The following is a 16,437-nucleotide window of genomic DNA, read 5'->3' as shown; positions in this document are numbered from 1 at the left end:
ACCACAGAACTGTGCCCAGTACCTCTTCAAGTGTGATACTCAAAGGTTTGTTGGGGAAAAAAAAGTGTTGTCCTCATTAAAGACAACATTGACCGGTTAGAAAAGATAGAACTTTTTAAAAATTAGACATGCATTGCAATGGAATTCTGAAAATAGAAAAGCGCACCTGTGCCACCTGACAGGCTGTCATAGCCACTGGCACTAGTTCTGTCCCTCCACCTCTGCTGTGACAAGGAAACTGCTAATCATTATAAGTACGTCTTCTTGATCTCTCACACTCAAGTCTTAAGATGACAAAGGGCATTCAGAAAACATGAACAAAATGTTCTCAGACGAATGCTTCCTTGCGTGACCTGTAGCTGCTTTGGTGCGGTGTCTCCAGCTGCTGCTGGAGGAACAGAAAGGCAAGCCAAGGACTGCAGTTACCATGGACGTCGGGTCTCCCACCCTGTCCAATGGGGGATGTGGACGCTTGTGGAGCCAGAGGCAGACCGGAGCATTCACCCACGCTAAGGTGCAAAAGGCACTGGTTACTCACCCAGGATCTGGCGTTCACATACAAAGCTCCACATGAAACCCAAACAGCAAGGAGTCTGGACAGCCAGACACCCTTTAAATCTCGCTGAAATGTACTGTGTGTGCATGTGCGTGAGCACGTGTGTGTGTGGTTCTGTAAGCATTCTGCTGGTTAGAAGAGAAAGAACAAATCACCGGATGGTGATATTCCTGAACCGAGACTTCCTGGGGCATGCTCTGACAGCACTGTCCTGAGCACTGTTTGCTTATGGGAACCTCACAGAAGTCCCACTGGCAAGGTGCCACTCTTACCCACATTGTGGGGAGGTTGCACGACTCGCCCATGCTCATGCTGTTGGTGAGTGACAGTGACAAGCCAGAATTTGAATCTGGGTGTTCTGCTCTCGAGTTGTGTTTCTCATCACCACACACTGATCCCATACTCCTCACCCAGGGAGACGCAGTTAAATTAAGAAATGATTCAGGGAGTCAGGTTGGTGATAGAGGTTTTCAGTTTCCACCACAGGTCGACTCCATCACAGCCCTCAGACATGATACCCAGGAGATTCACTGGGGCGTGGGAAAGCCGACCGCTGCTGGATTCCGAGTTGTCATGGGTGGTTAATGTCCAGCCAGGCTGAGCAATGGAAGACTAGATAATCTTCCAGCCATAAAAGTTAGTGATAAATAGGGATTTTCACACTTAAATCGTCCTCTTGCTTAAGGAAGCAGCATGCCTCCTCTGTAAGGGCAGAAGCACTCGGTTTTGGGCAGCATTTCCCTAATGACTCTCTCCTCTGTTGCTCTCCCAGGAAGTGATCATTTCACTACTCACTTCATTTCTCACAAGGAAGCATACCAGAGAACCCATACCTGTGCCTGGATAGTAAATGCGAATATTTGTTGCCGGAAAGATGTGGTTCTCCTGTCAACTTTATTTTTGGCTTTATTTTAGCCTTTCACTTGCCAACCATCACTGACAAGGGAAGTGACAAAAGTCCAGTTTCTAAATTGGCAAAACTAAACACAGATATTGGTAGAGTGACCACGCTGGAATGCAACCAGCTGCCCAGCCAGCTAGACACAAATAGCTAACGGTGTTTACAAGTTCAAGGGTCCGTCAGCAGAGTCGTGGCTCAGAAGCACAGGGTCTGGGGGCATTTACAAGATGCCCCACCAGAGCCTGCATACAAATACCAGACATCCAAACATGTCACACCATGATCCTTACCCACAGATGCACATAACAGGATAAAAACCCTGGACACAGCCCTGAGCGGGTGGTCCGGGGACTACAGCACACACAGTCTCACAACAATGCTTCTGCCCAAGAAACCCAACAGTCCAGGCTGATTATGGCAAATGCCAACTTAGGGCAAGGCCGAGAAAGGACCAGAGTTAGAGTGCGAAGGAGTGTTATGGAAGGGCCCAGAAAGCCTCTAGCTACTTAATGTCTTTGGAAGCCTGCCTGGTTCTGATCCAGACCCAAGTGGACCCTGTGGTACCCAGTCAGCACACTCACCATTGGATTCACACCTTTCCTCAGGTGGTTGGTGCCCGCGCTTACCTTGTCTAGCGAAAATAGTGCTCTCAGAGTCAGTTTGGGAAGAAATGGTAACAAATAATCAAATGCAGGCAAAACTAAGAAGAGGGAGCCAGCCACTTCCTTCCATTAAGAAATGTACAAGAGCTCTCAGATTAGCTGGGAACAGGGAGAAAAGCACCCCCGGACCTGGATTAAGGGGTCAGGCTGAGTTCTGAGGAGCTTGGAGTCTCTCACTACAGTATGTGCTGCTCATTCTGTCCTTTGGGCACGGGTGACTGATTTGGTGACCAATAAAATCTTCATCGCCATCTCAATATGACAATGCACCCAATCAAACAAAGCTCTTACATTTTTGAAAACTGAAGCAAATGCTAGGAATAGTTCCCTTCAGGTGCATTGGGCTTTGTTTAAAACTCACTTCTCGTGATCTTTCACCAGCCAACCACATTTTAAAACACTCATTTAAATAACACCAGAAATGCAACTCAGCAAACATCTTGAGACTGTCTCACCTAGGCATGTCAGGTAACAGCTTCCTGAACTCTGCCCACCTTTAGCAGACCACCAGGGAGGCCGTGCAGCAAACTGTTTCCCCAGATCTAAAACACATCAATCTCCTATAAGGACCAGAACGGCTAAGAACAAGACTTTTGAATCCAATTAGTAGTAAGAGCTTCAAGATCAAAATGAGATTTAAAACTGGCCCCTACCTGTGGTTGTCCCCTCTAGTTGATCTTGAACAAGCCTGATGACATCAGATACATCAATCTGATGATCACTTTCTTCCGTTTTGGCCTCATTGGATCGTCTCAGGGAAGAACAATCATTGCTTCCAGTTTTCTTGCACAGGATAAATCTCCAACAGTCAAACATGAGTCTGTAGTGTGAAAAACAGATTTTAAAAAGAAAAGGAGGTCACACTGCCAAATGACATCAGAGTTGTTTCTTTGAACAAAGCAAAACTAGATAGAGCCTTTAGCAGCATTTCTTCTGAAATGGATCTAGTGTGTTTAAAATTAAATTCATTCTTCTTCAACGAATTTCTACTGTATCAATGTTCAATTAGACAAGCAACCTTTTTAAAATATAATATTGAAGTAAAATAAAGGGTTGCATAAGCAAAAATATTATTTACTTCTGCTTAAGAGAAAGAAAAACCTAGATTTTCCCCTTGACATTTAGGCTCTTGTTTCAAGGATATAAAAGCCCCTGGTTCTCCTGGTTTCAATGTCACAGTCTAATTCACTGAACTGGCAACCTTTCAAAACCACTGCTGATGGCTTATTCCGATTACTTAAGAACATTTTAAATCCTCTAAGTAAAGAATGTCCTCTGAGTTCCAGAACAAACTTTAAAGTCTTATTCCTCCAGTGAAAATTTGGCAAAGAAACTTAAATCAAGTTTTTTGGAAGTAATCTTGAATTTAAAGAGATAACTAGTTTATCTCAAACAGAGGCCATCTGAAATCATTTGCTGGGTAAACATTTCACCTTCATTAGGTAATTACTAACTACACTTCTTTGTACTTAGTCTTTTAGCATATTTATGGTTCATTATTATTTCCCCCTGTTGGCTTAATACCTGGCAGGGCCCCTTCTTTAAGAATAAAGATGTAAATAATTTGACTTGAATGAATTTGACTTGCAGCTCCATAAGCAATTTCACCTTTCCATTTTGCTGTTTACATTCTGTTTTATCCATTTCAGATTGGCTTTTGTCCCTGCCTCAAGCACCACCCTAAGGGGAAACCCTCTTTGCCCCTGAGAGGAGAACACTCTAAGATTAGAAACGCTTGCCCTTGGGCCACTGTTCCCCCACCTTCCCCTTTCATTCCCTTCAGTGGAAGCCCTTCTCTGTCCACTCCTCCCACCAAGGTCCTCCCTGACCCCTGGTCACACGATGCCAGCCTGTACTGAATGAGGTTTGCAGGTCTGGCAGCCTTCCAGATGTCCTGGCAGCTTCATAAGCCCCCCAGTGCTGGCCGCCCCTAGGGAAGGGTTCCAATGTACCACCTACATGACAACTGCGGCACTGAGGCACGGTGATCATTTCAGGGAGGAAGGAGCCACCACAGGACGGGTGGACAGTAGTTCAGGTCCCAAACACTTTGGGGTGCCACCAACTCCACACCCGTCCCTAACAAAAAAATATCACATTTCTCCCACCCCCTCCTCTTCTGGCCAAAACACACAACTCCCCTGGACTTCACTGCCTACAAGATGCACCCATCTCTTTGTTTTTATTACTGATGTTGGTGGTCAATAACTTGTTTGTTACCCGTATGTATCCTTCATGTCACTTTTCCAGGCATTTCTTATGGACCCCTATAACCTTTCCTTAAACGTTCTTGCACAACACCATTCTAAGGAACCTTCACAGAGAAAATGGGAGGTGAGCCAGATCCCACACCCACTCTGCTCTGGCAGGACCTCGCGCCTCAGTGTCACTTGTCCTTGGTTCCTGCTTCATCTTTCCAAGAAAATCAGACCACGCCTGGTGCTCCAGGAAGGGCAGACTGTCGAGCACAGCCAGATCAGGGTCTAAAGACTTCTGATTGATGAAGTCTAGTTTTGACATTAAAAAACAGGAAGAAAGATTTCCTTGATTAAACACAAAACAAAAAGTCCTGTTTGGTCCTCTTTTCTTCCAAATTCTACTGGGAGAATTTCAAACACGAGCAGGCTGATTGTGATCTTAAACCTCCAGAAGGGAAAAAGAAAAGGCCCAGTGTGTGCTTGCACTTTTGTTCCCACTGGCCGGGATCTCCCCACAGGTACCAGGAGATCTGTCTATTACCTGAGCCCTGCCACCAACCCGAGAAGGGTTCCTGCTGTTTCTGTCCTCTACTCGGCAAGATTTTGCAGGTATCAGTATTCACTCTGTCTCAAGATATGATTGAGAAGATCCAAGGTTTGTTTTTAATTTAGTTTGTTCTGAAAAACAAAACAAACATGTCTTTCACCTCACTTGGCTGAGGCCATCCCCGCTTTGGACAGGACAAGGTCTAGGGCACCTGAGACTGCTGGGTTTTGCTGAGGACAGCTGGAGCCAGGGGCCTGGGGGAGGGGAAGCTCCTGACCCAGGCTCCCTCCTTCCACTAGGATTTTTATTTTTCTGTTTCATGGCATTCCAAAACGTGAAGGATGTCGGATTTAAAAGGGTTTAAAACAACCCTGACACAGGTGCAGGAGAGAGGGCAGTTTCTCCAACAGGGGGTTTTCCACAGTTAGTATAACCCCAAGGGCACAGAGCACAAATCCAGATGTCAGGCCCATGTGGGTTGCCGTTAATATCTGCTCACATTAAAAACTCTCAAGACTGGCATAACCCCAGAGCAGTAAACCATGTCAATGCCCTTTGAGTGTTCTGTTTTCCACTGAAAATGCCCTGCTAAGCAGCTAGGACTGAGGTGAAATGATAGCAGGCCCAAGTCTGGTCTTTGACTCTCTCGAGAGCGCCAGGTGTCTTGCACTAAGCACACAGGTGAGAACTCAGTCACTGGGTAGCTGAGACTTGGCCAAGTACAGTGGGAGATCCAAGTCAGCCAGCTGCATCAGTTCTTCCCTTTGTTCAGCCAACATTCCCAGAGCACCTGCTTAATCTACCTCGGTGCTGAGGGCTTGTGCATCCCCCCTCAAGAAGATCAGAGTCCCAGGAGAGCCGTCTGTACATAGGCCAGAATTCCACGCAAACAAACCCCCCGGGCTCAGTGGCACGCATGCTCTCGGCGCAGTCACAGGGCCCTAGGAAAGTTCGATGAAGGGAGGCGTGGGGGCTGGTCCAGCATGGTGCAGACTTGCACTAACAGGAAAGGAATTGTGTTTAGTGTGAAAATCTGACTTTGCCTGCTTCTCAATTGGAGCTGAAATACTAGAGAAATGCATTTAAATAGAAATATCCCAACCAGCTGCATCGTTGGCAACCATAACCATTGCATTACCAGTTATGAATAGCCCAGATTGAAAACATAGTCTTACCATCCAAAAAAAAAGGGAAGGTGGCCCTAGAAGTAGAGCTCTCAGTGAGGGGGGAGGTGTCACTACTGTCTCTACTGGGGTGAGGAACCCAGCTGCTTTCCATGACTGTTTTAGGCCCTTATCCTTCCATCTCCACCCCTTCCCTCTATCTCCACCCCTGCCCCTCTATCTTCACCCCCACCCCTCCACCTCCCCATCTCCACCCCTCAGTCAATTCTACCCCTCACACCCATTTTGTGTGGACAAACAGGACCTTTTCCTTCAGGAGTCAGTCCTGTTCTGCGTTCTTTCTAACCCTAAATTCTGAATAAGTAGACAAGTAAGAAGGGAGACAAGCGACTGGGCGGTCCTGTGAAGATGTGAGATGCTTGCCAGCGGGTCCTCTCATTGGTGTCCACATCATTACTTTCTTATTAGATTTGTTCCGAATTTTGTTTCAACTCAGTAATTTGAATACCGTTCTTCACATTCTCAAGAGATTGGGCTGAATGGTCCCCAACAGTGAGCTACAGCCAATACTTCACCTGACTAGTCCCAAAGGTTACCTAACCTGGTGCAGGCTCTTCAGATGGACACTTAGCGGCTCCATAGTCACCTCCACGGAGCTATGTGGAGACTAGTCCTTTGGGTTCCTAAGAGATACTGGGAGGTTCTGGGGAGGGGGTGGGTTTCCCGTGGATTCCGGAGCTGACTAGGGCTGCCATGATGCTTGACGAGTCACTTTCAGGATAAGCCTCTAACCACAAAGTCAAGATGTCCAGCCCTCCATGAGTGGCCGGCAGCCAGTATGAGTGGCCAGCAGCCATCGTGACTGGCCGGCAGCCGGTGAGAACTGCAGTGAGCTGCTGTGAGCAGCCGACCGACGACTGGTGACCAACTGCCTCAGCCGGGGGGAGTGCAAGGCTCATAATACCAGCACGGGCCAAGGAGCTGCGTCCTACACAGCTAGACTGAGAAACAACAGCTTGAACCAGAGTTGGGGGAGGGGGGGTGGGAAGCGGAAGAAGAGGGAAAAAGAAAAAGATGTCCAGCCCTCCAAATGTCCAAGAGTTCCTTGGTAACCCTGGAGTGACACGTCCCCCCTCACCTTCTTTTACATGAAGAAGCCAGGAGGAAGCATGGTTATGTAGCTGTCCCAAAGGGGAAAGTGCTACAGACAGGCTACACCAGCACAGAGCCTGCAAAGATGCTACAAGCGACTGGACGGTCCTCAGGAGAGTGCTGTCCAGGCCCTCTTCCAGCCACTCCACAATGACTATGCCGCCAAACTCCACCCGGCCTTCTCTGTAAGGCAGGCCCTTGTCCCTCAGAGGTTCTTTCTGTAGGTGTTTTGATAAAGACATATCTGTCCCCATCCTCTACTGCCCTTTCTGAGGGAGAAGAGTTGCTGAGTGTCACTGGTGCCCACTTCAGAAGCGGGTTCTGGGCCCACCTTGGTCAGGTTCTGGGCACTTGGGACGCCCAGGCGCCTGCATTAGAACAAGCAGCCTATGAGATTCTGCATGGAATTGTTGGCTTCTCCCTTAAAAATTACTACGAAAATGAACCTGCGTGTCCTAGGGCACTCAGCCCGGTCTCCCTGCCAGAAGAGGGCTTCCCTAACATTCTCGTGAACTTACATAAAGGGTGAAATGGAGGGAATTTAAGAGAAAGAAGCTAAGCTTTACACAGAACATTATATTTCTGTCATTGTTACTATTACACTTCTAACTACTTCTTCCTCCAGGAGCCTCTTAAAATCATACCACATCAGCTAAATTGGGGGCACATGCTGTCAATCAGTAGCATTCTAGGCCAGTTTATTTCCATCAGTCAAATACTCCAGTGTCCTTTATTTCAATTTCAGGCTTCCCCCCAAGTCATAAATGTTAATTAAATAATCTAACGACAGAGTCCTCTGCTTTCGAAGTGACCGTAATTTCTCTTTGGGTGGCCCAGATGCTGCCTTTCCAAGATAAGTGTCCAGATTTTAGTTAAAGTCTTCACTACAGGAGCCTCAACCTCAGAAAGGGTGCATGTCAACTAGAAAGTTGATCTTGGACCACCCAGTTACAACAAAGCCCAGCAATGAAGAGGGAGGGAGGGGGTGGAGAGACTCAAATGCAAGAGAGAGACTGGATTTCAGGCTAAGATGTTCTTCCTGCACTGCGCTCTACAGATCCAGTCACCTTTACAAGTTACTGTCCCCTTCCTAATTGTTCTTACAGGTCTCTTGTAAGAAAACCTTGCTTCTACCACTCTTTCAAAAGAGAGCTACCCCAGAAATTGGGAGTATGTAACATAAAGGGGGATTTAACTAAGCTTTCAGTTCCCTAAGCCCACCTTTTTAGCTGCAGGCCCCTTTGTACAGTACTTCACAGGAGCCTTTCACATAAACCACCTGTTTTCATAACTAAGGTAGCCAGGGTAGGCATTACCCCATTTCAAATAAAGCAAAACTGAGGCATAGGTGTTCTTGACCATAACTGCACCCAGGAGTCTTAGGTTCTGTTTAGTCAGGACCTGGAAGAATGCAGCCGGTCCAAAGGGGGGAGCTGAAAAGCTAAGGGGGTCCGAAAAAAGGGCCGAAAACCCTCTTTTCCTGTTGGTCCCATTTTACCAACTCATTCTCACCACCCCACCCAGGACTACAGGGCAGGACTGTTCTTTGTCCCCCATAGGTGTGAGGAGACGGTGGTGGTCCCTCTGGGGGACAGCTGGTCAGAGGAGGCTGGGGCAAACCTTAGAACTCAAGAAAATGTCAGTGTGTGAATTCAGGTCTCAAAGCCAGCTTTAGGCCAGTCGGCCCATCAGATTTGCATATTAGAAGACCCTCTAGTGCAAGGGTTTCTGGAACCGCCTGCAACCCCCCCACACACACCTACCTGCCAAGTGGGGTCTACTGCCTGTCTGGGAGGGGGCTGGGGACACTCCACCACCAGTAGCCCTGGAGGGGGGTGCAATTCTATTTTTGTGGCTGGGCCCTGCCACTCCCAGTGGCCAGACATCCTGGGGCCTCCCGGGCCATCCCCTGCACATCCTGCCTGTGCACTCATGGTCACCTTAACCCCTTCCCTGGCCAGGGCTGGAAACCAGTGTGTTAGGGGCATCGCCTGACCACAAGCCTCTGGATAGGGAAATTTCCAGTAAAGTTAAGACCACTTGCTGGGGGTGGGGAGGGGAGTCTCCTCTGGGTTACCCTCCACCCCGGTGGCTCATATTTAAGTGATTGGTGCTACACAGGAGCCAAAGGGATGAAGAGTGATTTTAAAATCATGGGGTAGGAATAACCTCGGAGTTGAATGATAAAAGCACAGTCTCATTTTTAAACTGCAGGAGTCTTCTTTCTTTGCCCTTTTGGAAAGCAAAGCAGCTATACTGCAGGCCACCGCCCTTCTCACTGCTGAGCTGGGGGACCTGCCAAGAGGGGCAATGGCCAGGTCACCTGGGAAGTAGACTGTCCGGACACCTGTCCCAACACCTGATGCATGAGCAGGCAAGATGGTCGGGAGAGCCTGGGGTGTGGCTGCGGGAGGTACCGAGGGGACCCCAGGAAGAGAGGGCCCCCTTGGGTGACAACCTGTCGGGGTGTGAGAGGACCCCCTGCCGGTGACCATGGAGAGGGGCGTCTGTGCACGTGGAGCCCGCAATCCACGGCCCGGATGGTTCCGGGACACCTTGGGGAGGCGCCCTCTGGTCCGGGGTCCCCCCAGCAACCAGGCGCAAGATGGAGTGGGGCGGGGGGGGGGGGGCGATCCGAGACCGCCCAGACCACACTCTGTCCGCCTCCCAAACTCCCTGTCCGCCCCACCTCCTCCTGCCACCTCCCACACACCCCTCCCGGCCCCGCACACCTGGCGGGGCCGCGGGACCGTCCTCCCAGCGGTTCTTGGTCCTCGGTTCTCTACGCCCGCAGGTGCCCGCAGGTGCCCGCGCGCTGACGCCGTCGCCTTCTCTGGCAGTGGGGCGGGGGGGGGGGGGAGAGAGGAGAGAGGGAGGGGAGGGAAAAAGGGAGAGGAAGAAAGGGGAGGGAAGGGGGAATTCAGGGGGAGGGGAGGGGGAGGAGAGGGGCAGGAGCGGGAAGGGACAAGGGGGGAGGGGAAATGGGGGGTAGGGGCAGGAGGCGAAGGGCGTAGGGGAGAGGCGGGGGCAAGGTGGGCGGCGGGGACTGAGTAGAGGTAGGAGGGGAGCAGAAGCCGGGTAGGGGAGAGGGAGAGAGTGCGGAGGAAGGGGAGTGTAGGGCTCAGGGCAGGGAGGAGGGGGAGGAGCAGGGCAGAGGAGAGGAGGAAGGGGTAATGGTCTGGGAGAGGGGCAGGATGGGGAGGGGTAAGGAGGTAGGAGAAGGGGGCGGGGTGGAGGGCAGGAGAGGGAGGAGTTGGTGGGAGGGGCGGGATCGGAAGGGTTGGGCAGAGGGAGCCCGTGACAGGGAGGCGGGAGGGGGCGGGCCCCCCAGCCCAGCCCAGCCCTCCTCTCTCCGCCTGCCGGAAGACCCACCACCACCACCTTGTCAGCCTAGAGCAGCAGGGCAGGGGTCGTGCCAAGGGGCGGGTCTCCTGCCCCTACACTTGGGGTCATGCCAACCCCGGACACGGACTGCACGACCATAGAGGCACAGGCTGGACGTGGGGGTCTGCTCGGGATTCTCCCTGGCCCCTGCCCCATATCCTGGGACTCACCTGCAAAATGGGGGCCCCACCCACCCCCCTAAGGGACCGGGTCAGAGTTGGCCAGAAGGGAGATTGTGAGTCCTCTCCGGGAACACCATAGGCCTCGATCTTCCCCTGCTCTCCGAGACTTCCCAGGAGGAGGAGCCTGCTCTTCACCCTCACCTGTGCGGGGTCCAGGCCACCTGGAGGGCTGTCCTCGGGATCTAAGGAAGCAGTCGCCACTACGCGTAGGTCAAAAACCGGGAAATCAGGGCTTCTCATTCTATTAGTACTATGGCTACCCATTTTCAAGTCCTCTGGCATGAGGTAGGCAGGAACTCACTGCACCCCTCGATATTTATTCAAAAGAACGTCCCTGAGAGAGAAGCACGCAGGACCCTGTGCCGCGGAGCCGCCGACTACTTGGATATTAACTTTGGAATACGTTTGCAAGACAAAGAGAAAAAAAAAAAGATCCTTTTTACTTCTTGGGTCTTCCAAGATCCGGGGAAATAGAAGTTCTTGATTAGAACTACAACAAACAAACAAACAAGCAAGCAAAAAACCGCGGTGGTATAGAAATACTAAAACATTCAAATGTTGACCTAGATATAAACTTTATTTTAATTGGGTTTTTAAAATGTCTACTTTCCGTGGGTAAAAGTGGGCAGCCCTTTTGAATAAAACAAAAATGGAGTTCTGCCAAGAGGGAAATAAATATAAACCCAAAGGCAACTCTAAGTGCAGGACACACCACCTCGAAGTGTCACAGTGATGCTGAAGCCCCGCCCAGGGGATGCGCGGACAATAACTTGGAGGCAGTAACTGACCTGGTGGCAGAACTTTCCTCCTCATGGTGTGGTCCCTGACCGGCTGCACAGCGTTGCCTGGGGGCGTGCTCCCTGGCACCCGAATGTGCACAGTGGGGCAGCTCTGCAGAGCAGCCTGGGCTCTCACTGCCTGGGATGCTGTGTCCCAAGCACCATGCTCTCCTGCGGTGGAGGTGGCATGAAAACAGGTTCCTGAGTGAACAAAGCCGTCAGGATTCACTGAAGAAGGGGGCGTGCTGGACTGGAGAAGTGGGGTTATTTAAGGGGAACAGGAAATTAAAGAGAAGGGGAACTCCCTCAGCCCAATAGTTTCTCTCACAGAATGGCCCAGGAGGCACTTATAACTAGAAACACCCCTAAAAGCCTGGTGGGGGGCTCGGGGAGAGTAAGAACGGGCCAACGTGGTGTTCCTTACCTTTTTATTTAAAGACCAAGACCTCATTTCCCATGACAGCATCAAAGACCCCCTGGTAACACTCTCTTCAATGGGCTATATTAAATATCATTTAATGGAGCAATAAAGTCCAAAGGAAGGCAACCCATGGGGCCCGCCCAGGAGGCGCTCTCTGCAGGATGTGCAAACCGAGAGCACCACTGATGCAGAAAATGAAAGGAAGTGACCAGTGACTAGAGCCTTGACCCCAGGAGGAGACTGTGTGCAGGCTCCAGGCTCAAATTCCACAGGCATAGACTCCAAACTGAAACTCATTCTGCCACAATGTGAAGATTCCCACTCAGGACCGTGAATAATCATCTCAGCTATACACCCCATGAACTGCCACGGAACTGGCAGGCAGCTCCATGGGAACTAACAAATCACAGTGCGTCTTTTCTTCTCCATGAACCCTTATTGCTTTGGGACATGGTCACCAATGCAGTGAAAATACAGACAAAATCCCAAGATTTCTGTGCTGTTCAGAAAATGTTAGAGCTAATTCTAACGTTGGGGTAATTCAAGAGGAAATGAATTCCACCAAGAACAAAGCCAATTTCAGATTATCACTGTCTTGAACAGCGCCCTGCTGGTGTCTGTCTTGTCATGGCCAGATGAACTCTTTGTGACTCTCTGTGGCTTTCAGGGTTACTGAAGCCCCAGTGAGGCTCAAGGAAATTACCATCACAAAGGGGGTTCTAAAAAGTGCACCCGAGGAGCAGAAACCTAAGGGACAATTCACATGAGGGTATCATGCTTGCGGAGAAGAGCATAGCTTTTCAGAGCACATGATGGGGGCTTGGCACATGTTCTGAGCTCTATCCTGAGAGGTGGAAATTGCAGTTTGCCTGCTGCATGTTCCATATCAATTGTAGAGACTTATAGCAAGCACATTGCATTTAGTACCACCTGGAAGGTTGTGAGAATGGATATCTGTGGTCCCTCATGGTTGGAGTCCTTCAAAGCCATCCCTGTTTGGTCACTGTGCCCAGTAAAAACAATTGAGGAAGATTCATTAGCCTTCCAAAGTTCCCCCAGTTTCTCTGACTTAGTGTTTGAAACTTTACCGTTTGAGATTAAATCCTTTTCGTAAAGCATTTCTCTCAAAAAAAGTCTATAGTAAAAGAAGTAATAACACCTTAGCTGGTAAACACCTCCCTGCTCTCCAAATGAGGCAAAGAAAAAGGGTGACAAGACACCCTTCCTCACCTCAGAGAACCTAAGGGGCACCCTTAGTGTGTCTCAGACTCTGCCCCACCATGCTGGGTCCAGGGTGGGGAGGGGACAAACTGGGACATGTGGGAAGCAAATTAAGGAGCCTGGTTGTCTGGAATGCTGAGGTGCCCTGAGGGGCCATCCCTTCAGGAGGAATTTGTTCAGGCAATGACATGGTCCCAGGCCCCACTCTGGACACAGGGCATTCACAGGGAGCAAAGCATAGTCCCCAGTTTCATGGAGCTTACCTCCTAGTATCAAGTTGGGCTGTGAACCCAGGCAAGGCAGGGGAAGAAGACAAGATGGGATCCTGGGTGGTGGGTGGGTCCCTGCCGCCCTGGGGAGGAGGAGATAAAAGCCTGATTTGGGTATACTGAGAAGAGGACGGCAAGCAAGAGAGACAGCAAACATAGCCACCTTTCAAAGATTTTTAAAAAGAGAAATGTGAGAAATGTGTCAGCAGCTGACAGGAGACTTGTTTCTGATGGGCACTCTGGTGCTGACAGGGATAACTCACTGCAACTGAAGCCACAGCCCAGAAACGGAGAGATCACTTACCTACCAAAGAGCAACTCTTCTCTATTAGGAGACAGAGTGATTTGTGAGGAAATTGTGCAGCCATGAGAGACGGGTTACATCCTAATTTCTAGCCTTCAATTTCACATGAGGCAATTTCACTCTTCTTCCTCAATTAGGTTCTGCATGTCAACAAGGGGCCTTCCCAGGCTCGGAGACCCAAGGAGGACTTGCATTCCCAGGAGGGCCAGATGGAAGTCCTGGCGAGTAAGTACCCCGTGCAGCTCCCTCCAGGTGGAGGATGTGAGCCAAGGTGGAGTGGAACCTTGCCCCTGGTGAAACACCTCCCCACCCACTGCTATTCACCTCTTCACATGGACCCTGCAGGCACAGCCTCTGTGCTCGCCCCAACTGCCCTAAAGCTGGACTAAGTATCCCAATGATTCCCCCAGAACAGTTTTATGGGTTGAATTGTGTCTCCCCCAAAAGAGACTAACCCCCAGTGCCTCCGAATGTGACCTTATTGAGAGACAGGTTCTTGATAGAGACAATTAAGCTAAAATAAGGTCATTAGGGTAGGCACCTAACAGACACGCACAGGGAGAACACCATGTGAAGATGAAGGGAGAGATGGGTGATGTGTCTACACATCAAGGAATGGAATGTGTACAAGCCAAGGAATGCTCAGGGTCACCATCAGAAGCTGGGACAGAATCTCAGAAGGAGCCAACCTGCCAACACCTCGACTGGGACTTCAGCCTCTAGAACTGTGAGACAATTAATTCCTGTGTTTAAGCCACCCAGGTTATGGTGCTTTGTTACAGCCTCCCCAGGAAAGGAACGCAGTGAGCTAGCAGGTAGCTTGTTTTATGTCCCTGTGTCAATAGTGCTTGTGGAAGATACAGATTTATTTCCACGTAGGGTGGTTACTTCTGTGCTGCCTGATTATTCTTTTACACTGTACCGTTCACAGTAGTTGTTTCCTCTTGCCTGTCATACGACAAACTACACATGCTGACAATAATAGCAAGGTCTCAGGTTTGATATATTTAATGTCATTGGTCAATACTTTACCCTTCATTTGCCCCAAATCACATATATACTTTTTGCTTAACTAGTTTATAAAGATTGAGGAACTACGATTTTCATAAATGAAACAAAATCTTAGCTAATTCAAACATCATTTTTTTGATATTTGACTCATATTTTGAGGCTCTCTAGTAGGTCTTTTGAAAATTCTAAAGGTATTAAAACTGTCTGAGATTCTCAAGAAGACTTGTTTATTCTTACTTATCTTAAAACCCTTTCCTTTTCTTTGAATCTTGTAAAAAAAAACCACACAAGTGAATAAGAGCATTGATAAGTGAATTTTTCTCAAATTCTGATTTTGTGTAACGAGTTTTAAAGGATAATATATACTTTTAATAAATAATACATCAAGGAATATATATTACTCACTAAAGTTTGAACAAATACATTAGGACAGCACCTGTCCAAAGGCCCCTACGTGATAAGGTACGATTGTTCTGTGGCTTCCAGGGTTTTGTGATTTCTCGGATCTTGCTGATGTGTCAGCACAGCAAACAAAATGATGTAAGGCTAGAAACAGGGTCCTTTGAATAATGTGCTGTGGATGTTGAGTGTAAATTTCTCTGGACATTGAGAAGCAAGTGTTTACTCCAGATGGACTAGCTTTAGCTGTGACACCTGTTTACTAATTGTGGGATTTGATGGCTTCAGTAAGTAAGAAATTCTTCATTTGAGTCATAGATGATGGGTTTCTCTGGTTTCTATCGGGCCTTTGTCAGGCTTAAGACTCATACATGTATCTCAATGATTGTTACTGGTTCAAGACTCGTGTGCCCCATACTTTGAAAGGCCAAAAAGTCAAGTTTTGGGACAAGGAAAGGTTTATTGGTTGAGAAGCCAGCAACTGAGAAGATGGGAGACCTAATAGTGCCTCAAATCCATCTTAAGAGAGCCCAGAATTCAGGTTTCTTTTATGTGAAGGGAAGGGAGAATGGGTGTGGCAAGGGGTGGGATCCAAAGAACGGGGTGGTGGTGGGGAATCTCCAAATCTGTTCCCAGTAAGTTCTTGATGTTCTTGACCCCTGCTCATCTGAGTTGTCCTGAGATTCCTATAAATGTTTGATAAACAGTCATGGCTTTGCATATCTCTTCCCATCTGTTCAGGAAGCTGTTTTGCAGAATTCCTCTAGTCAACTGAAGGATTTTCCTGAAGGCCCTGGGAGAAATGCAGTCTAGAATTTATGGTAAGAGTCAAACAGGGGAGAAGGAAAAGGATTCTACCCTGTTACATGATGATGGTGTTGGCTGTTTACACTGCCAAGCTTCGTGCCAATGTGCACTCGGCTCATCCCATTGGCCAGGATTAGTGTGGTCACATGTTCAAGTCACCTGCAGCAGGTGAGGACTGTGGACAACAACAATGTGCCAGCGGCACTGGACCCTGGATTAACCTGTGGCATTTACTTCCTGTTGCAGGCCTGGCATTTTGTAGAGTTCTGTGTTGGATACTGAGGTTTGGTCTGACAGCAAAGGTCACCCATTCAGCACGTTACTGAGCACTTGCTGTGTGCTTGTTTCATGGCATCCAAGGGCTGGGGAAAAAGTCCCAATTTAGAATTGCACATAGGGGTCTGGACTGGCCCCAAGGAGGCAACACCCCGAGCTGAACACAGTCAGCTTTCAAGGAAGGAGACAGTGGCAGCCTCGCCTCAGGGAAACCGTTTGTGGGGATTCTCAATCTAGCTCCACC

At 49.1% G+C, this 16,437-nt stretch overlaps 1 protein-coding gene and 1 long non-coding RNA gene across 3 annotated transcripts in view; one reads left to right on the top strand and one right to left on the bottom strand.

Moving 5' to 3' along the window:
* Positions 1-10,034, bottom strand: part of MCF2L (MCF.2 cell line derived transforming sequence like) — a 169,995-nt gene extending 159,961 nt beyond the window's left edge. The window contains exons 1-2 of one of the 2 annotated variants that reach the window (XM_074329533.1): positions 9,873-10,034; positions 2,773-2,939 (exon numbers count right to left, since the gene is read on the bottom strand). In XM_074329533.1, the coding sequence (XP_074185634.1) occupies positions 2,773-2,935 (163 nt within the window). In that variant the 5' untranslated portion in view covers positions 2,936-2,939; positions 9,873-10,034. Of the gene's footprint in view, positions 1-2,772; positions 2,940-4,858; positions 4,967-9,872 lie in introns of those variants that run through there. The other variant, XM_074329534.1, reaches the window with a different exon arrangement.
* Positions 10,035-10,513: 479 nt separating this feature from the next.
* On the top strand, positions 10,514-15,931 carry LOC109455185 (uncharacterized). Its single transcript, XR_002138585.2, has 3 exons — positions 10,514-10,912; positions 13,838-13,925; positions 15,852-15,931. It is a non-coding gene; the product is annotated as an uncharacterized LOC109455185 (long non-coding RNA).
* Positions 15,932-16,437: the final 506 nt, after the last annotated feature.

Source organism: Rhinolophus sinicus, linkage group LG04, assembly GCF_036562045.2.
Source record: "Rhinolophus sinicus isolate RSC01 linkage group LG04, ASM3656204v1, whole genome shotgun sequence".
NCBI lineage: Eukaryota > Metazoa > Chordata > Mammalia > Chiroptera > Rhinolophidae > Rhinolophus > Rhinolophus sinicus.
Note: the sequence above shows the minus strand (reverse complement) of the source record. Positions and strands in the feature narration are given on the sequence as shown.